This window comes from Poecilia formosa, unplaced genomic scaffold, assembly GCF_000485575.1.
Source record: "Poecilia formosa unplaced genomic scaffold, Poecilia_formosa-5.1.2 Scaffold213, whole genome shotgun sequence".
Classification (NCBI taxonomy): Eukaryota; Metazoa; Chordata; class Actinopteri; order Cyprinodontiformes; family Poeciliidae; genus Poecilia; species Poecilia formosa.
The window spans coordinates 262763-285107 of NW_006800152.1; the positions used below are offsets into that span (position 1 = coordinate 262763).

General features: G+C 41.9%; 3 protein-coding genes across 4 annotated transcripts; all 3 read left to right on the top strand.

The window, feature by feature from the left end:
* The first annotated feature begins 554 nt into the window (after positions 1-554).
* Positions 555-5316, top strand: LOC103148805 (thrombomodulin-like). The gene has a single exon (XM_007567743.2). It carries the CDS (start codon positions 2240-2242, stop codon positions 3854-3856), a length of 1617 nt encoding a protein of 538 aa, XP_007567805.1. The 5' UTR covers positions 555-2239; the 3' UTR covers positions 3857-5316.
* Positions 5317-6909: 1593 nt separating this feature from the next.
* On the top strand, positions 6910-9286 carry LOC103148806 (thrombomodulin-like). The gene has a single exon (XM_007567744.2). The coding sequence runs from the start codon at positions 7326-7328 to the stop codon at positions 8970-8972; it is 1647 nt and encodes a 548-aa protein (XP_007567806.1). The 5' UTR covers positions 6910-7325; the 3' UTR covers positions 8973-9286.
* Positions 9287-10706: 1420 nt separating this feature from the next.
* Positions 10707-18304, top strand: tlr5a (toll-like receptor 5a). 2 transcript variants are annotated; one of them, XM_007567745.2, is made up of 7 exons: positions 10707-11324; positions 11697-11760; positions 12622-12681; positions 13653-15930; positions 16518-16606; positions 17308-17573; positions 17699-18304. In XM_007567745.2, exons 3-6 carry the CDS (start codon positions 12634-12636, stop codon positions 17569-17571), a joined length of 2679 nt encoding a protein of 892 aa, XP_007567807.1. In that variant the 5' UTR covers positions 10707-11324; positions 11697-11760; positions 12622-12633; the 3' UTR covers positions 17572-17573; positions 17699-18304. The 2 variants fall into 2 exon arrangements, with proteins under 2 accessions (XP_007567807.1, XP_007567808.1); XM_007567746.2 differs by having other exon boundaries at positions 13653-14091.
* The last annotated feature ends 4041 nt before the right edge of the window (positions 18305-22345 follow it).

The window sequence follows — 22345 nt, forward strand, 5'->3', positions numbered from 1 at the left end:
TCAGGGTCTCTCCTGGAACTAGGTTTTGTTGCATTTATTGTAACAGATGGTTCTATAATTATACAGGTATCAGAAATACCAGCCATCATATTCTTTCAAAGCCATAATTAGCTGCCTTAGTGTTTACTCAGAGGAAGGGTGAAGAGTTCAGTATATAAACGTCTGACGGTCAATTGTGGAGCAGCATTGAAGACGATGCGTTTCATCAATTTCCATGTCTCAATAGTTTTAAAAGTATCCTGGCAGACTCACAGTCACCGCAAAAATCGGCTGATGACGTGTTCTGATGCAAACCGAAGGTCTAACCAAAGTAACTCCACATAGTAACAGCAACATTGACTGGCAGAACAAATATAGCCCCATTGATAGCAGTGGTTTCTTGTGAAATAGCAGACTGCTAATGTCTGATAGAGTATTGGAGTCCACAGACATGAACACTTTCAGCATGAATTGTTTCGTTTTACTTTTGCTGTTCAACACAGTCAGTGTACATCTGACTAGCTGGTTAGCTTCCATCACACAGGAGAGGTATTTACATTTTCATCCAGCTCTCAGCGATATCACATCCGTATCCATAGGGACCTATCATTTATAATAACTTTGTAAAATGTCTTCACACAAAAAAAACTGTCTTAACCATTTAAGCTGCTGGTTGTCAAAGCAGGAAACAAATGTCCCCCTGATATGGTTGATATCGGATGTCAAATGACAAAAACCGCAAATGTTCAAAATAGGAAAATGACGAGCAAGTCCCTTTGGTCATAGACAACATACTGTTTCTACCCTAACAGTTAGAGACAGAAAATACAAAATTTAGAAGATTTTTTTCTTTTTGTTTTTACTAAAAAATGGCTGCTGGGATCATTTAGGCATCAAGGCAAGCTGCACCCAAATCAATCATTTTATCCTATGTGTGTGGGGATTAGAGTGGAATGCAACTCAGACTTGTTTACAGCCAGTTTCCAACAGAGGTCATCCTTGGACAAAGAAAATCAGTTGCTGGTCATTTCAGTCTTTTGCCTTTTTGTGCCCGATTTTTTTGAAGCTGTTTTGTACAGAGGAGGAATATTTGTCACTCACTTTGACAACCGATAAGCATAGTACCTATTATGTTTTACTCATAGTCTCAATGTAAAGAAATCTGGTTTTATGACTCCAACAAATGACATCTAGATTTGCAACAATGGCATCCATAGACGGGTTCAAATATCAAAATCCTCATCTCTCACATTTTCCCTACCAATACCCAACACCTCCAGAAATCTTTATGACGTCCAGACACTGTTGGGAAAATGTTCTGTGGACTGGAAAAACAAAATTAAAACATTTCAGATGGCTCATGTCCTGTTTCGTTGAGCGTAAAACTTCCAAAACATTTCGAACATGATACCGACAATCCAACATGGTGGCAGGACTGAGATGAGATGAAGCTGCTTTGCTGGGGCAGGAACCTGGACAACATGACACAAATAGACACACCTCTGAACAAAAATACATTCTGGTATTCATCAAACTACAAAATATGAAGTTTGCTGTTAGGGTAAAATATTTTTTAAATTGAGATACATTTGATCTGTCGTATCAAATATTCAATAAAAGGTTAAATTATAAACATGTAAACTGAAAACATGTTTCATTTAGTGAGTAGACATACAAAGCTATTTAGTTATTTTTCATACTCTACATGAATAATCGGGAACTTTCAGAAACATGGGGCTTTGAGTTTTCATTCACGTCATCTCCTTCTAATCAGATCCAAACTCAGTCTTCTTCAGCCTCAAGATGCTCAGAGACACTGACCTGATTCAGCCTCTGAGGTCTGGATCGTGTTTTCCTTTTAATATGAATTAGAGTGGGATATTTCCCAAATTCCGAAGAACTAATACTCTGGTATTTCTGGGTGATTCCCCTCCCATGAGACTTCAGCTTTTGGTCTCAGTGCAGGTCGCAGCTGGAGGGCGGTTCTGGTAAAAGCAGACGAAGGGGTTATGGAGAATCTAATTATTTGTCATGTCATTAAATATTCGTGTGCGTACATCTGGTGGTGAGAAAATGTGTAGCCTTATGAGTTTGTGATGCGTGTGTTTGTGTGTGGTGGTTGTGATGGGCAACTTTTCTTTCGAGATACGGACAGGGTGGGGGTTGAGCAATCTGACCACACTCCACTCTCTCTCTCTGGAACGGGACTTCCTTCCTGACTTGGACCAGCGCAAAAACAAACACCGCAAGGAATGTATAAATGGGACTCTTGTTTCAGCTTCGGATCATCGATTGCAGCTGTTCGATACAACCGGGGGTCCTAATTAAAAGTCGCCCTCACTCCGCCGGCATGAATCTCGCGACTCCGGCTCTGATTTTCTGTGCGCTGTTCCTGCAGGAAGCTGCCGCCTCTCAGCGCGCCAGCTGCTCCGGGGCTCTCTGCTGCTTCCAGCACTCCGCGGACTTTGAAACTGCGGAGAAAGCCTGCGAAGAGTCGAACGGACAGTTGATCCCATTCGGCTCTGACGAGCAGATGAACGTGTTGAGTCGTCTGGTGAGAACGTTCACGGGGAGGTTCTGGTTGCGCGGTGGTACAAACTGCACCGCCGTCTCCATGGGGAGCGGGTCCGGAGTCTCGTTTGGGCCAGAGCCGTGCCGAAACACCCTGGACGGCTTCTTGTGTATGTATAAATCCTCTTCGGTTTGCGGAGCCGTTCTGAGCAGCGGAGGCACGTCGGTTACGTACAGAACACTAACGGGCTTTGACGTGTTGGAGTCTGAGACGTTTCCACCGGGGACTCTAGCCCTGGTGGGACGGTCCGGGGCTCAGTACCCGGACTCCAAGCACCTGTGCATGTCCTCATGGTTACAGTCTCCGTGGTCCTGCGAGGTCTTCCAGGGTGGCTGCGATCACGGCTGCAACAAAACCTCCAACACCTGTACGTGTCCAGTCGCGCGTTCTCTCCATCACAACAACTTCTCCTGCACGGAGCCCACGGCTACCAGACCACAGGTTCAAGCCAAGCGCTGCCCCGAGGGCTACAAGCTGGCGGCGGACGGCGGACGCTGTGAGGACGTGGATGAGTGCGCTGAGACGTTGGATCTCTGCACAGGTGAGGGCGAGCAGTGCGTCAACCTGGACGGGAGGTACGAGTGCATGTGCGCGGACGACTTTGTGGAGGAGGACGGCGCCTGCGTCAACACGTCGATCTGCATCTTATGCGAGCACATGAAGTGCGAGAAGGTCAGCGGGGTGTACCAATGCGCGTGCAAGGAGGGGTACCGGGTGTCCCTCAAAAACCCCACCGAGTGCGAGCAGGACTGCAGCCAGAGAGAGTGTCCTGCGATCTGCAACAACAATCTGGCGCTGGAGAAGAAGGACATGCAACAGTGCTACTGCCCCCAGGGCTTCATCCTGGACCTCTGGGAGGGCTCCGCCACCTGCTATGACATCGACGAGTGCGAATCCCAGGCGCTCTGTGATCACGAGTGTGAGAACCTGCCCGGTGGGTTCAGGTGTGTGTGCAGGAAAGGCTACCGGCTGCAGGGGACTGAAAAGTGTGTCCGTCTGCAGAACGGAGGAGAGGAGGAGAACGCATCGGGGTCGCCTCCTGATCTTGCCAGCACGCCGGTCAGCCTCCAACCGGCCCCCCTGCCGTCTTACATCAAGACCGGCAGCGTCCTGGGCATCACCGTGTTCCTGGTGCTGTGCGCGGCGCTGCTGGCGTGCGTGATGAAACAGGCGTTTAGACGCTGCGCATCTCTGAACCTGAACTCCATAAAACACCCGGACATCGATATTTTCTACCTGCAGCAGGTCACAACGGAGACCTACAAGAGATTATCGTTCGATAAGCAGTTTAAAAACGACTCGTAAAGAGTCCGAGAGGCGGGCTCACCTGGAGGAGCGATGCACCGATCAGATGTCCATACCGATGTGACGTCCAACGGTCGATATCGATCGTTTCGATTTTTCTCTCAGAATATAAAACCCAACTGTGCCTTCAGGTACAATGATAAAGGTAGCTGTATTCAACAAAATAGGAAGGAATTACAAAACTCAAAGGCATAAAGACGGATTTTTATTTTAAAAATGTCAAAGACTACATCATGTGTTTATGGACCAAAATTATTTTTTCCCTTTTTTAAAAAAAAAATCTGTTAAGCATTTAATGTTAAAAATTACAGCCTATTATTAATTAGAGAAAATCGGTGTGTTTTGATCGGGCTGATCAGTGCATCCAAGTTTGTCCTTGGAGACAGAAAATATCCTGGCCACGTTATATTTGAAAAATTAAAGTCATACTATTAGGAAGTGAGAAGTGAAAACAGCTTTAAGATTTCTGTACTTGTCTTTAAAAAAAACAGAATTAACACAAATTCTGTTCCATTAAAAAATCTTCAGTTAGATCAGTTTCCAGCTCTAGTCAGGTACTATACAGTTGGCGCAAGCTGCAGTTTCCAACATTTCCTAACTATGCAACATTCTATGCACGTATTTGCTGCATTTCTGAAATTTATTCTGTTTTAATTGTCTGACGAAGTTACATTTAATGTAAAGCTAAAAACAGATCGACACTGGATGTGACTGAAAAAGAAGAAGAAATGAGCTGCCTGATTTGTGGACCTTTGACAAACACTGCAGATTTCATCATTGGGAGAGAACCGCAGCGTGTAAATAGAGCGGACTGATGACTCGTGAGTCATAAATATAAAGTGGTATTTATGTTAACATTTAAATGAAAGCTGGATGTCAGGTTTTTAATAACCTGAATTGTGTAAAAAAAAAGAAAAAAAGAAAAAAAAAAGACTGTGACAAACGAACTGAAATGAGTGTCACTGACGAGTAAACCACTTAGCGTTAGCATGGTCTGTACACTGCTACTATTAACCTTACTGTACCAGGCTGATTCTCACCGGTCAGCTTCATGTGAATGTAAAAACTGTGCTGCTATTATATGTATTACAGCAAACATCTGTATAAAATCATGGTTGACTGTGTATTTGTTTTCTAGTTCATGCTGCCAAAGCAGATGAGTTAATAGTTTGCTGTCGTCCAAACGAATATTTGAACGACAGCAAACAATTCCCCAGTAATTCTTATGATTTTATTTATTTATTTTTTTACATTAATTACTCATTTCTACTTCCATAGAAAAAATCTCATTACGTTCAGCACCGTGGAGCCAGACTGTTTCCTGTTTGAAGGTCTTCATTAAGCTTATTTTCCTACTTGTTCTTACATGATTTATTGAACTTAACATTTTCAGTATGAGTATTTTTACCACTAAATTGTTTGTCAATAAATAAATAAAAAGGGAATAAAGATGCAAAGTTCACAGAAGTATATATGTGTCTCTTCAAAATGATAAAAGATGGTAAAAAAAAAACTGCAGCAGATGAAAGTGTTTTTACAAAACAGGGAAATGAAACCAACAAAGATCTGACACAGATGATCGTTGTTGGTCATTTTCTCTTCTTTTTTATTCATAGTTTAATGAAAAAAACTAAAGAAAATGTTTTATTTTGTATTCAAAAAAACTATTTTTTTTTTGTTTTAAGACAGAATTATTCAAGTCCGCATTATAGGACTGTAAAAAAGATCGTTCTCAATTTGATTAGGGGAAAAATTGACTCAAATTAGGTCCAATCGCTAATTGAACTAGTTGACAAATTATTCGACCAGCATACTTTCAACAATTCAGTTTTATTTTAAAATAAACATATAAAAGAAATAAAGTGACTCCAAGTTTTTAACACTATATATTCAACAGATCGTATTTATTTCTCATCATGAAATACTGCAATTCAAACACAAATTAATGGATTACTTGGAGTATGGCAAGCAGTTTTGGAAATTTTCAATAACCTCCGTATCGCCCCTCCGTTCTGGTCACAACTAAACTCCACTACTTTCACTTTTGCTCAAACCAATTCAATAAAAAGAAACTCTTCTCAGCAACTCGTTTCACAAACTGCTGGCACTTTAGCCTAGCTGCTAAAAGTCTAAATAGCAAATAGCAAAAGTTCTGCAGTAAGTGTCTCAACAAGTTTGTTTTTTTTGTTAACAATACCAAACAACTGACGTACTTGTTAAGTAGTAACCCTTAAATGTGTGCACTAGTTCACTGTGAGGTGCAAATTCAACTAGTTGACAAATTAAAGCATTTAGGATTTTACCAGTTAGACAAACTAATTAGCCTCTCAGATCAAATAGTGTTTTGAATGGTCCTAGTTAACTAGAGTTAACAGGTGCAGATATTTAATGGTCACTTGGAAATTTTTGGGCCAAGTTTGTAATGATTAGTAATAATATAATAATTTTTTGAAGCCAAAGCTTTGACTACTGGGGTCTGGTCGTTGACAAGTGTGTCAAAAATGTTACTAAAATGGACAGCTTAAGTACTTTTTGGTTTTCACTCTGACTAGTAGAAAAAGAGTGTGATTAGTTAACAAAGATGTAGAGTCTTTTTGTTGTGTTTATTTTTTTTTATTTTTTTTTTGCTAGAGCAGGAAAACATTGAACTAGCATGAGTAAATGTAGTAGTGCAGAGTGGTAGCAAAGAGCTTGGCTAAAATGATGGCTGAAAGGATGTTGAATATTTTAGTCCAACTTCTTGCCAGATTTGCAAAACTTGTTCAACTAGTGAAGAAACCAACATCAGAACCAACTGCTAGTTAACTTTCTGATTAGCAATTTCTCTTGTAAAGACAATAAAGTTTACTAAATATGCATTGTAGGTTTTGGCTAGTAATCCAGCTGAACTGTTGGGTCACACCAACTTTAAGAAATACTTGTAAGTTGGTGAGTGAAATATGTGGACTAGTTAACATGTTAGGTCAACAACCTACTAGTAGAACAGATTGATTATAGCATGTGAAGAAGCCTTCGAGTTTGGGACTTGTGGTGCTTAAAAATATTTAATAATGAAATAACGAGAGCAAATATATATCTAGTAAGGTTTAGTCACAAACCTTACTGTGAATAAGAAGGCCATAATGCTGACAGTTCTCCAGAATATCAAATATTTACACAAACTGCTTGCCATACTGGATAGTCACAATGGCCGTGGCTGAGTTGGGAGGGGCTACGAGGACATATAAGGGTCTTTCGGGGAAAAAAAGTTATGCGTAAGCCCGTACAAGCCGAGCGTAACTGTGGATGTGAAGTGGAAGGGCAGCGAGCTGTCCGGCAGTTCGTTACTCAGAGCCCCTTCCTTCCTCCGCCGGGCCCTAATATGGAGCTTGGGGCTTATAAATACCACCTAAATAGTTATTCAAACAATCAAGTCAAAGGATTACCGGATCGCGCAAGAACTTAAACGGGGCACAGCTGAGATCCAAACATGAACGTCGCAGCGGGGTTGTTTGTGCCGATGCTTGTTTTCCTCCTGGGAAAAGCTGCGGGAGCAGAGCGGACCAGCGGCTACTGCATCGGGAATGCTTGCTTCACCCTGTTCCGGGACCCCAGCACTTTCAGCTCTGCGCAGCAGCTCTGCAGAGACCAGAACAGTCACCTGATGACGGTGCGGACCTCTGTGTCCAGCGACGTGCTCACCGTCCTGCTGGGAAACCTGACCGGGAGTTTCTGGATCGGCTTGCACCGCCTGAGCGGCTGTCCGAACCCGTCAGAGGCGCTCCGAGGCTTCCAGTGGGTAACCAAGGACACCGAGAGCGACTTCGTCAACTGGGAGCCGGACTTCGACTACAGCTGCGCCGCCGCCCGCTGCGTGTCCGTGAACGGAGATGAGAACTTTAAATGGAGGCAGACCCCGTGCGACCAGCCCGCAGCGGGCTTCCTCTGCGAGAACAGCTTCGTCGACCCCTGCACTAACCTGCCGCACGCAGCGGAGCAGTCTGTGCGCTACTGGACTCCCTACGGGTTCGAGGTGGAGGATGTTCAGTCCTCCACTCTGCCGAGTGGAAGCATCGCCACCCTTTTCCCGTCCAAGACCAAATACATCTGCGGCACCTCCAAGAAGTGGCTGCGGGCTCCTTGGAACTGCGAGATAAACGAAGGCGGGTGTGAACACAAATGCGCCATGGACCCCAGTAACACCCCCATCTGCTACTGCCCGCAGGGCAAGACCGTGAGCACGGCCAACAGAATCTCGTGCCAGGCGGAGGGCACGGACGACCCCTGTGCGGCGTTGCACTGCCAGCAGGCCTGCTACGAGGCCGGAGGCCGGCATCAGTGCGGCTGCGACCACGGTCTGCAACTGGCGGCGGACGGCAGGACCTGCGTGGACTTCGACGAGTGCGCGGACGAGCGCCAGTGTCCCGAGGAGAACTTCAAATGCGTGAATACGCCACGCGGCTACACGTGCGTCTGCGAGAGCGGTTACAGGTTGGTAGGCGGCGCGTGCGTTGACACGGACGAGTGCACGCTCGCGCCGTGCGAGCACGAGTGCACCAACTCTCGTGGAAGCTACGTGTGCTCGTGCTTTAAGGGGTACAGGGTGGACGAGAAGGATCCGCATAAATGCAGGCTGCACTGCGGGGAGCAGATGTGCCCCGCGGAGTGCGACCCCAACAACAACTTCCAGTGCTTCTGCCCGGACGGCTACTTGTTAGAGGAAAGGGGGGGCTCCAGCTTCTGCATAGACATAAACGAGTGCGACTCTAATTACTGCGACCAGGAGTGCCGAAACACGTACGGCGGGTACGTGTGCTCCTGCAAGCCCGGTTTCAAGTTAGTGGGTGAAGACCAGTGCAGAGAAGTCGACGACGAGGAAAGCTCCACTCTTAGCATCCCCACATCGCCCACACACCCCGACCCGACCCGGCGACCCTCCGCGGTGACGGCCGGGGGTCTGGTGGGGATCATAGTGAGCACGGTGTTCATCATCGTGCTGGCCGTTTTCGCGACTCACGTGCTGCTCCTGCGCAGAGGGAAGAAGGAGGAGAGCGCCGCAGGTGCGCTGAAAGAAGCCGAGGAGGACATGCACGGCCTGCAGAGGCTGAGCGACAGCCGCAGGGACAAGGTGGTGTAGGAGAGAGACGCTTTTAAACGAAAGGCGTAAATGAATGTACGAGCCGAGCCTTCAGAAGCACAGACTCAAAAAAAATAAAAATAAAAATAAAAATCTCACTTTTGAGGAAGAAGTCTGGCAGGATGCAGCTCAGCCAGATGAGTAAATGAAGCAGCAAACGGTTTACAAAAAAAATATTAAAAATCAGTTCGTGTTTATATTTACTGCCCAACTCACATACAGCCTCCCACATGTAATGAAGTGACAAAAATAACTGTTTACAGTTTTTACTTTGGTAATAAAATGTAATATGAACAAGTAAATTAATATAATGACTTTTTGATTGATTTTTTTAAATGACTCTTTCAGTTAACTTGTCTCCAATCTCTGTAGATTGGGTGCGCCATCTGGTGGAAATAAATTAATTTGCAACGGAACTGTTCCTCGGCCCATATTTGCTCAGATGCAGTGGAAATGGTGCCTCTCATTCAAAATTAAATCAATAAATACTCTATGAAATGAAAACAAATATTTTAATATACATATATATTTTAGTGGGTAGCTTATCTTGTCGATTACAGATGTTTATTTATTGTTCATTATCATTGTAATTATTGAAAGTAACCACATAATTGCACAGTTCTAAATGAATAGACCATCACATGGATCATATTGTGTTAGAATAGAGGTAACCTTCATTGTCTCAGATTGGAGGGAATTCAGGTGTCACCATAGCAACTTAAGGTAAGTGGGAATATCTTATAATGGTAAAAAAAAATGGTAAAAAAAAATAAATAAAAAAAAAATATATATATATATATATATATACAGTAAAGACACATTTACAACATGAGTAAAGGTGACGGGGAAGAGAAAATACAAAGATTGTTTTCAGTGAGAAGAGCTCATCGTATCAGTCCTGATTCCAGATAAAGGTTCCAACTTTTACAGCAACTCAAACTTTGAACATCTCCAGAAGATGAAGCATGTCTCGTTTTCTGCATCTCTTTTTATTTGAGGTAAAAACAGATGCAGAGTAACAGGAATCACGGCGTATGGCAAGCTATTTTGTGTAATTATGCAATGTTTCAGCAATCAGCGGCAACCATAAACATGACTGAACGAAATTGACAATTTACAAAACACGTCACAGCAACAATGTTTTCATCAACACCTGCATTTAATAACCAAAACAAAGGAAAAATAAAGAACTTATGTGCTACTGTTTTCAGTAGGTTCAACTTATAATAGCCTTATTGTTACACAATATTATTATTATTATTATTATTAGTATTATTATTAACAATATGCACTAGAACAAGACGAACAGAAATAAGCTAAAAAAAATCTTTAAAAAAAACAATAATCATATTGTTAAACAATGAACTTGCCTGAAACCTAATTTTGTATTTAAATCTTGATTCAGATAACAATTAGCAGACGGTTTGAAGAACTGTTAGCATAACTGAACCGGTTTGAAGAACCGTCTGCGTTGCGTATTTGTTTATAAACCCATTCAATAAACTAAAATATGACCAAAAAGTTAATTTATTTCAGTATCTCCATCAGAGTCAAAAACATTCTATAAGCTTAATTTCGCACAGACTGATGCGTCTGAAGCTTCAGTTCTGGTTTTCTGCATATAGCTAATAAAGAAAAAACAAACAACATTTAAGATTAGAATATTACATCAAACCTGTATTTTTCTTCACCCCAACAACAAAAAAAAAAAAATTAAATAATGTATTATTATATAGGATAGTCTTCAGTCACTGAATTTTGCACAGACATCTAATACTAGAGAAACTGTAACTTTGCGCAAACAATCCGTGATGGGGGAAGTTATTATTAGTTTTCCTGCTGCTGCCCCCTGATATGTTAACCCGTTGTGTGCTATCTGTCATAACGGAACGGCGGCCTGCCTGCCTGCGGACTCATCCTGGTTCTGCTGCCGGGTGTGTCGGAGTGGCTGCCTGTGGAGGAGGCTCCGGGGGCAGAGAGGAAGTGGATACTATCAGCCAACATGGAGCTACGGAGAAAAGGGAAAGCTCCAGGACGGGAACACGGCCACCTGTAAGAAAGAGGAAGGTGAAGCCTCTTTGGCCATAAAGGAAATTGCGAGTTATGTGCATTTTGTAAGAACAGCGGAAAATCAGTCTTTCTAAACACACACATACACACACTGAGAGAATCTACGGAGCCACTTGTATGCTTGGAAGAAGCGTTTAAGCGAATTTTCCACCAGTGAGGGATTCCTTTCACCGTCTCGTTCAGCAGCAGAGGAAAGACATTCCCAATGTGTCCCACTCCAAGTCTGAGCGGGGGCTTTTGCACGTGACGATGTCACTTCACGACCTCGTTAAAGCCTTTAAAGTAAGTGGATTCTGTTGATCACTCACTGATTCAGACAAGCCCGAATTACGCAATAAACGTAAATCTGCTGTGAAGCTAAACCTGAGCTGAACCTGCGGCCAACTATGTAGGTAGAGAGGGTGGGGTGGTGGGTGAAGCTGCTCATCAGAAATGAAAGCAAAAATGTCGATCTTTTTAGATGTAGTTAAAAAATAAAGAGATGAGCATAAATTAATTTAGTTTTAAGCGGGGGAAAAAGCAGTCAGTTGCCATATTCTGATGTGCTAAACCCGTGACGTCACGCAGGGTCCATTGATTTAAATGTAAAGCTTATATTGTGTTAAAGAGCATTACAAATTTGTCCTGTTTATATGTTCTTGTTTATCTGTTCAGGAGTGAAAAAGGGGAGAAACGCCTTACAGGCATAAAGAAGAAACAGCGCCTCCTACCGTCACAGGTACAGGTGGCAGTTTAAGAACAGGAATTACGCAGGGCATTTTTGTTTTTTCTTACGTTGTTTTTCTTATTTAAACATTTAAAACAACAACAAAAATCAAACAAAATTGAAATTCCCCTCCTCCGTCACTGACAACAAGACAGAATGCAACAACTGTTTGCATATTCGGTGCAAATCTGATCTGGATTTTCTCATCAGAGGATTTAAAAAAAAAGTTATTTAATTTCCCTCTAAAAATGTAACATCCAAATTTGAGCCGTTTAATTTTGTAGCAAAAAAGGGAGACTTCATTCTTGTTTCCTATTTAATTGTTATCTTCGCGCTGTACTGTCAGCGTTTTCACGCAAACTAATTGTTAAGTTAAAGGGGAAAGTCAGGGTATAACGGGAAACTGCGCCCCCTGGCGTCACACTACAGGACGGTCGAGTGATTGCTGCCGCTGGAATGATAAACATATGCTCTTTTTTATGTAGAAAGCAGCTTATGTAGAAATTTGTATTTGGTTTGATTTTCTGTTTATATTTTAAATAACTGTTTTGTTTTGTTTTTTAAATCATAAACAAAGAAATTCTGTTTTGTCTACTGAACTCCATATTGTCACATAAAATGAAATATTATATTAAGAGTAAACAACCGAAGTGGAAAAGCAGTCTAGGACATTTGGACTCAGAGTTGCTAATCTGAAACATCAACCATTTTTCCGACAAAGCTCTAATAATCTGTACAGCAGGACACATTTCCACTTTCATATCCGCTCAGGGCAAACAAATCAAGGATTGCACAACTCTGTGGGCAGTGTAGTAATAACATGAGCTGTTCGGGTGAACCATAGTAAACACTGGGACTGTTTGTCCTCCGTAGGTCCAAGACAGTATGTGGCTCCTGGTTCTTCAGCTGATCTGCGCTGGCTTCTATCTACAGGTTGGTGTCTAACATTGACCTTAGACCTTAGCTCACACATTTTCTAGAGATTTAACATACTGAGTGTACAGTTATATTAATACTTTTAACTTTACTCATAAACGTCCCCACTGAGGGGCAAAAACAGTTACTTTCTATTCTATTTGAAGCAATGTCAGTGGTGAAAGGTTGGGGTAATACACAGATAAATACCAATTATCAGCTGTGGCAGGATTATTAATATGTGATGGACATTGATATCGGTCCAATATTCTCCAATAGATGAATCCATATTTATATCTATATATATATTTATTTCAATTGCAACAAAGTATCATTTGATTGAGCAAAGGGCAGCTGTGTTAATGTACATATAATACACACACACACACACACACACACACACACTCAAACATGAAAGCATAATGAAAATTTTATATTTTTTTTACAGTAATGTTCTTGGTAATATGTTCACATATTGTGTTCATTATCTTTTTTTGAAATATGTCGTGTTCCTTTTATCATAATCAAAGAAGAAACAAAGAGATCTTGTTTGACAAGGTGCCAGCAAGCTGGTTATCAGAATCACTGTAATTATAAACATCAGTTCTGGTCATTTTACCATATAAATACAGAAATTTCCACATTTACACAATAGAAATTGGTATTTATATGGTAAAACTTCCAGAACTTTACTATAAATTTCAGTGATTTTACTAAAAAATTGCCAGAATTTATAGTAAAATTTGTAAAGTTTTGTAAAGTAAAGTGTTTTGCATTGCGGCAAAGTCAAAAATTTCACACATAATATACCTTGTTGTGTAATTATACAGAGATTTATTTTTGTTTTAGCTCTTTTAAGGTCTTTTTCTATTTTGTTAAAAATATAAAAGGCAAACAACCCTAATCCATCTTCAAATTTATGAGCAGTCTGAAAAACTTGAATGTACTTAGTCCTGAACTCTTAATGAATCCATCTTTTCTCCCTGCAGCTAGCAACATGTCACCCATCATGCCAGTTGTGGGGACAAAAAGCATACTGCACCTCCCGGAACCTCAGCTGGGTCCCTGTTCTGCCTCCCAACCTCACCCACTTATATTTGGATATAAACTTAATCCATGAGATCAACAGGACTTCTCTCAGAGACTTAAAGGAACTTCAGGAATTAGACCTGGGAAGCCAGAAAGTAGTCCTCACCATCAGGAACGACTCTTTCCTCAGGCAGAGAAAGTTGACCACACTGGTTCTCGGCGACAATGTCGGCCTTAAGCTGGAGCCACGGGCGTTCGTCGGGCTGGTCAGGTTAAGGGATCTCTGGCTGGATTACTGCTCTTTGACCGACTACATACTGGCAGAAAACTACCTGAAGCCACTTCTGTCACTGGAAAAGCTCAACCTCTACGGGAACAACATAGTGAGACTCAATCCGGGTCAGTTCTTTTGGAATCTCACAAAGTTCTCAAAGTTAATTCTTGATCTGAATCAGCTTGAGAAAATATGTGAGAAAGACTTAGTTGGCTTCCAGGGGAAATATTTTCACCTCCTGAGCTTGAGGTCGAACAGCTTCTTCAGATCTGACGTTGACTGGAAGGACTGTGGAAACCCTTTCAAAGAGATGGCCTTCAACATCCTTGATATCTCAGGAAGTGGAATGAATTTGGAGACATTAAAATTGTTTTTCAGAGCAATCAGGGGGACTCCAATTGCTCATCTTAAATGTTCTGGAAGTCTTGGAAAAGACTTTTCCTATAACAACAGGCCTGATCCAGACAAAGACACTTTTCAAGACCTTGAGGAGAGTTCAGTTGTTCATTTAGACCTATCAGGGAACAGGATTTTTGCTTTAAAGACTGGAGTCTTTAGGGCTCTGAAAGATGTGGGGAACATTGATATCTCCCGGAATAAGATAAACGTTATAGAGACAAATGCCTTCATTGGTCTGGAGAGGAATCTACTACAACTCAACCTGTCATTCAATCTGTTAGGAGAGATCCGCTCCGACACCTTCAGCAATCTGACAGAGCTTCTCATCTTGGACTTGTCTGACAACCACATTGGTGTTCTTGGAGACAAGGCCTTCAGTGGTCTTTCCCAGTTACATCATTTATATCTAACAGGAAACGCTCTGCGACAGCTGGCATCTCCTGCCCCGCTACCAAATTTAGAGTTCCTCCTCCTAAAAGACAATAAGTTGAATTCCATCAGAAGCATTATTAGCTTGTGGAACAGCAGTAAATATTTAGATATTTCAGAAAACAGACTCACAAACCTGGAAGACCTTTATGTCGTTTTAACTCATTTCAAGCGTCTGCTGTTCTTTTTTTACGGGGGCAACACCATTTTGTGGTGCACTATAAATCCAGGGGTTTCCATGCCTCCTAATAATAGCTTGGTTGTGTTGGATCTTCATGACAGTTCCCTCCAGATTTCTTGGGCACAGGGGCATTGCCTGGACATATTTGATAATTTGCAGAATCTGATTGGTTTAAATATCAGCTTCAATTCCCTGATGACCCTTCCTCATGAGGTTTTCAGGGGTCTCACCTCGATTAGAAATATTGACCTTTCGTTCAATGCCCTGACCTATCTGGAGGCCAGTGTTTTCCCAGCCAGCCTAAAATCGCTCAGCCTCTCAAACAATTTCCTGGTCTCTCCTGATCCAATGACTTTCCACTCGCTCAGCACCCTCGACCTTTCTGGAAATCAGTTCCACTGTGATTGCGGTCTGGAGGACTTCCTGAAGTGGCTGAACATGACCAATGTGACCTTCCTGAGCCCGGCTCAGGAATACAGATGTGAGTTCCCAGCTTCTTTCCATAATCTTCCCCTATTGGAGTTTCATACCATCATGGAGTCATGTGAAGATGAGGAAAAAGACATTCAGGCTTTTCAGTTGGCTCTTTTCATCTCCTCCGCCATTCTTGTCTTCAGCCTCGTACTCGGCGGGATTATTTACGCCCGCTTACGAGGGCAAATATTCATCATCTACAAAAAGGTAGTTAACAGGGTTCTTGAGGGCCCCAAACCGCCTGCCCAAGAGAACAACTGGCAATACGATGCCTTCCTGTGCTTCAGCAACAGCGACTACAGGTGGGTGGAGGCCGCCTTGTTGAAGAAGCTAGACAACCAGTTTGCAGAAGAGAACCTGTTCCACTGTTGCTTCGAAGCGAGAGACTTTCTACCTGGGGAGGATCATCTGTCAAACATCAAGGATGCCATTTGGGGAAGCAGGAAGACCTTGTGCATCGTCTCCAAGGAGTTCCTCAAAGGTGTGGCTTTATGTACACTGAGATTTGGAGGGAAAATGGCTACAATTGTTTTCTGATTTCACCCTGAAACCTGTCAATCTGTCTTTAGCACCTATGAAAAGAAAACAAATATCTAACAGCTTTTTCAGCGTCACTCCCAAATGAGGTGTAAAGTTGTAACTTCTGAGATAATCTACAAGTAGCTGTATTTACAAAGATCCTTTTCTGAAGTTCTATGTTCTCACTTTTGGGAGATGGTAATAGGGGGTTCCCATTCCCTCATTCTAATGCCAAATTAGCACTTTCCTTGCCTCAATATACAGAAATCCATCCGGGTGGCATATCTTAAAGTAAAAAGAACTAAGAATAATTTCCAATTCCAAGAAGACGCATCCAAAAAATCCTTCATTAATTTCTTGGTGAGCTTTATTTGATTTCAGAAAGTATGAAACCAAGAGATTTCTTGATTTGTCCCTTCAAGTAACAAAACCCCCTACAGCTGTGTCATCTTTCTAACAGTAGCATTTTAGCTACCACAGTTCGGATGTTGTTTCACTGCTGACTTTATCTCTGTTCATACGTATTACTACATTTCTGCCTCCCTACAGATGGCTGGTGTTTGGAGGCGTTCACTTTAGCCCAGGGCCGCATGTTAGAGGAGCTGACCAATGTCCTGGTTATGCTGGTGGTAGGGAAGGTGCGTATAATCCTATGCTGCTGACACTGGGTTAATACAAACTACTGGTACACAACATACCTGTGACTCTCCATATATTAGAATATTGTTAAAAGGTGATTTGTGGCTGTTACTTAATTTATTATTTCAAGAGTCTGTTAATATTGATAATTCTGGCTTGCAGCTAAACACAAAATTATTTTCCTAAAAAAAATTACATTATTTTACACAGCCAATGCAAAATATTTCAGACAGAATTTAAGCATGAATTACTGCACCAATGCAGCATGAAGCCAATCATATTGTGGTCCAGCTGAGGAGTAATTGAAGCCCAGGTTGCTTTGGTAGCTCCCTCTTGTTAATATTCCATAGATTCTCCATGAAAATGGTCTCAAACCTCATTCTTTGAGAGCCAGAGTCTGGCAACTTTCAGATGCGTCCCTCGTCACAGTTGAAACCCATGAATCAGCAGTGTATGATAGCTTTGAAACTTCTGTTTCAAAGCTATCATATTTAGCTGTAAGCCTTTTGGCAGCAAAATTAACAAACGCTTGAAATAAATCGCCCTGTGAAACGACTACGTACTAAATAAGTTTTACTTAATTTAATATGTACACCCTTGTTCTAAGTTATTCCATTTTACACCTGTGTTTCCTGTTGTGAAATGTATGCGTGGAAATGCCGCCATCTATCTTAACCATCTGCTCATTACAAACCCAAAGGTTGCTCACTACCAGCTGATGAAGTGCAATGCAGTCAGAGCTTTTGTCCAGAGGAGAGAGTACCTCACCTGGCCCGAGGACCCTCAGGACCTGGAGTGGTTCTATGAGCGGCTTGTCTCGCTGATCCTCAGAGACACCAAGGTGAAGAAGTTTGCTGAGGACAAGCCTGAGACTGTGAAGCCAGATTGCCAACCTCCTGCTAAAGAGAAGATTCCACTTGAGAACATCAGAGTTAACAACTTAGCAGGGAATCCATTAATGTGAAGGTAAGGTCTTTATATTTAAGAAGACCTCAGTCTTTGTTAAACTTAAACAGCCTTAAATGAAATACCCATACCTTCAAACAAGTCTTTAAACCTGACTTTAGTTTTGTTTGCCTTTCTTTCTACAGGAATACCTTTATGAGCCAACAAAGTCAGACTCTACTCACTCTGCACAAGTTATAGTCACCAGTCCATAATCGGGAACATTGAGTGTGATACTGTGAACAGTGTGGTGCAGGTTTCTTGTTGTGTACAGCGCACACTAGTTTTTATTCAGAACGTTCAAATCAGAATTTGACCTGCGGAGAGAAGATGCATGTGTTCAGTGTTTAACTTGGTGGTGGGTATACATCTGTTGTCTGTAGTGCTGATGAGTTCAATACCAGTGATCAGTAGCAATGTGATAAATGTTGGAAGATGTAGTTCTCCCAATTTTTTGTTTTTCAATATACCAGTGGGATATAAATACTACTGATTTTGGGGAAAATTTTGGTAAAGCACTGCAGTTTGATTTTCTGTGTTGTGTGATGGAGCTTTCATCAGAATCAAATGTTCTGTGAATAAATGATAATTCAGTTTGATTTAACAGAATGTTTAAATTTTTCTTTTTTGTTTTTAGAAAACACTGAAAAATGAATGAATGAATGAATGAATGAATGAATGAATGAAAAAATAAGGGGCAGTGATTACAAGCTACTTAGATGTTGCATTCAGGCTGCAGTAAAAAAAATGAATGGAAATGGATTTTAAATAACAGCTGGTAAAATAAAGTCACATAATAAACATTTCATCTGTTTCAAAGGCTTTTAGTGAAAACAAGTTTTAGCAAAGCTTCAATATTTATAGAACAGGCCTTTCTTTTAGAGGACGTGCTAAACCAGCTTTGGTCACCCCATACGAAATTCACTTCAAGTCTTAAAATCCTAGAATTACTTATGCAATTAATAAATTATTTTAAAGTTCCTGTGCTGCAGGTCTCTATATGATCATTGGTACTGTCCTGTGGCCTACAGAACCAGACGCTAAAATCTGAATGGTCGGTTGGACTACAAAGTCCCCTTTAGACCAACTATATTGACGACAATAGATATAACCCCACCCATTGATTGTGATCAAAAATCTGGATAGATGAAACAAAATCTGGGTTGCAGCAGGATTCAACTTATAGCGTATGCTTTTGTATAAAAAAATAATTTATGCATATATTAAATAATTTACATATTTGTTTCTAATTGTAAGTACTTCAAATGCTACTAAGTAAAAATGGTTCGTTTTTATAGATTCGGGCACATTTGGACCTCCTTAAAGTCTTTGGTAATTCTGAGCTTATGACAGAAACTGTGCAAACTAGATTTTTGTGATTTCATTTTGATCAACTTACATATTCTTCATAGTAATCTTGACGTAACGCAAACTGCCACTATGAAACCAGAAGTAGTGAAAGCTGAAAAAAAGCAGAGGACAAATGTGTAATTTGTCCTCTGTGTTTTAGCCACTAGATGGCGGTAGCTGCATCTTCACTCGTTTCTCGTGGGATTTCAGTGAATCCTAGCATTTTGTTTGGTTTTAGAGCTTTCTGATCAAGATATTTAATCTGCTTCATGTAATAATGTCCCTGTTAAATTCTTACTATAATCCCAGAGCCACAAACCGTCTCAGTGCTCCGCTCAGTTGGACCGGGGTGAAGATGAAGGGGTCAGCCAGTTTCCTTCCATTCCACATCCATCTGAAAACAGGAAGCTACTGGGCAGTGGGAAGCTTCCGGCCCTTTGGCCCCGGCCGCCTGTATCCTCTCAGCTTTTATGAGCCAGCTGCTCAGAACATAAATAGGGTGAGTCTGCAGACTTGGACTACTTATACACTGAGGACAGTCCATTAATGTGAACACATTCGAACCCAGACATCTGCCCAGCCTGCTGATACAGCACAATAGTTTCTGGTCATTTAAAGATAAGAATATTTGCATTTATCAAGAGGCAGTAAAAAATAACTGTAAAAATGTTGCATCTGTTGCGAGACCAGAAAATTAAATCTGAACCACAAAGTTTGTTTCTCAGTCAGCTGAAGCAACAAGAACCAACAGACTTTTTGACTGCTGTTCCAGGGGGTTGTGAAGGCCAGCATTGTGTCCCAGTCAGGAAATGTTTCCCAAAATTTATATTCAGGACCAATGGAAGCACAGCTACTGTTGCTCTTCTCTACTCTACTTTAGACTGATTAATGTGTTGATTAAGATGTGGCATCCTAAATATCTTTCTGATTCAAACCACCTCCTTGGTTTGAGCTGCAAGTCCTAGAATTTCCAGATTGTCCGTATGTCTGGGAGGCATTATTAGTGCTAAAAGGACACATAGAAGAGATCTTGAGACATCTTAAGAGAACTTCTATTAGAGAGCAGATAAAAACATGAATGTGGATTCTGCAGCAGAATCCACATTCTGCTGCAGATATTTATGCACCTTTATACACTATGAAAGCCTCAGTTTCAAAGGCTTTTGACAGATCAAATGTCATTAGAGAATACAGATGTCAATCATCTATATTTCATGCTCTATTTAAATGTACAACTTTCACTGTAAGTCTCCATAATTGACATGGTTGATGATAAGCTTCTCTGTCAGCCCAAAACGGGGGTAGGGAGTCGATCTAAAACGATCCGTACAACGCCAATTAATTACTACATCGCTCAAGTGTCCTGAAAATTAAACGCTGTTCTGATCATAAATCTGGAGCAGCACAGCAGCTCCACCAGCACGTAATTTGAAAATTGGAAGCAAATGTTTACCCTGTAAACAAGCTCTCGAGCTCGGCGGCCTCCTCACAGCTATTTCAGGCCTGTGGGTCCTAGTCAGACCAGATCCACATGCCGGAGAGAGAGATCCTCCCTCACGGGGTAACGTCATGAACCCCCCTCCACGGCCACAACTAATATTTGACCTCCGTTAGGCAAATATAATTACAGGGAATCTCTAGAGAAGTGGACTCATCTTCACAGGGGCAATTGAGCTCCTGAGGAGAAAGAAGACCGGCAATGGTGGGGGCGCAGTGGATTAGAGACTGAGCTGTCTGAGCCCAAATTAGATGTTTCCTTCAAGAGGCATCAAGCAATCCCAGTGTGGGTGTTAACTTATGTAATGTGTTTTCTAGGACCTGTTTGTATGTGTAAGTTTGTTTTGGGGTTGAGGGAGTGATGGCGGATCAGAGTGAAACGGTAGCAAAAACACAGTGCTATTTTTCCTTCCTTTCCTTCACAGAGTGACTGTTGAACAGGAAGGACTTCAGGCTTGAGGAGCATTTCTACAACCACACCCAGTTTTTAAATACTGATATAAAACAATACCAATTACAAAAGTAGCAAGTCCAAAATGGAAACCGAAACATCTCTATCTCCAGCTCATTATCAGAGTTAGCAAGGTGTTCTTAGGCCAGTCCCTCCAGCTAGTTCTTTGTCTACCCTGGGGTCTCTTCCCAATGTAGCTTGGTAAACCAGCCACTCGTTCTACACTTTGCTTCGTAAAGAGAGTCTGGGCTCTTGGGTATTGATAAACGATTGCTCCCTGGAGGCGGGGACTCCATTGAAGTCTTGAATTTTACCCAGTCGCAAACGTTTGGCCATGATGTACATAATGCGCCAATATGATGCTAAGAATGTTACCGGAAATTGCCTGCGCTGTAAACAAGCATCCCCCAAAGTGAAGAGATAAGTGCTGAGCTGAACGAGGTGGCTGTCAATGTTAATTCAATATTTGAAAGCATTGCCAACACAGACTGGATGGCTTTCTTTACTTCCATTGCTAAAACTACAGGCAGACTACAATCCTAAAACAGTGCAGCCAACCAACATCATTGTTCACAATTTCTCCTTCTGTTGGCTGATTGGCCTGGAAAAATCTACTTCAATAGGAGGAATCCCAGATAGAGCACTGAAGGGTAATGAGAATCAAGCAGAATTGTGTAGGAAAGCCAGTGGGATGTGTACAGAAAGCCTCCAGTGAGGCACCCAGGAGGTGTCCTGATCAGATGTCTGAATTAAGTTCACGGATTCAGAATATTGATTTTCTTCAGATCCTGCCACAGTGCACTCCATACCCAATCGGTTTGACTCCCACTTCATCCTACCATCCCTCGCACACAAAAAGACATCAAGATACTGTAAATCTTCAGCTTGAAGCAAATACTGATCCCTGACCGGAGGGAGGAGTTCGTCTTCATCCAGTCAAGAAGGACGACCTCACATTTAGAGGAGCTGACTCATCGGTGGCTGCTTTACACTTGGTTGTGAAATGCTTAATGTCATGGCTAGTAGAAGGCAACAAAATCACATATGTTAAAAACAAAAATGAGACCTTAAAGTTCTTTATGCCGTGAGGTCCAGTTCATGAATACCTCAAACCAGATCAATGACGAGGGAAACCCTAGAGTAAGAGCTTCAGTTTGTGGAATGTCAACACAGCTCTGTTTAGGGGTGTACAATGATGGGATGTCTTTAAAACTATTGCTAGCACCTCAGACTCCTGCAACAATGCCTACAAAATGCCTGTAATAATTGTAACAATTTTAAGTTGGCTCACAAGAACAGTAATATGTCACTGGTCCTGTGCTCAATGGCCTGGATGAAAGCCATACCACTCCCCCCTGATCTAAGGTTCAACAGTGGGTCAACGCATCTTTGCAAGGCCGCCGACTCCTGAGGTTAACATCTTTCGAGGACATTTTATGTACCAAGACAAGGAAGAAACAAAACATGGTCATATAAAGTTCTTTCAAAAGAGATC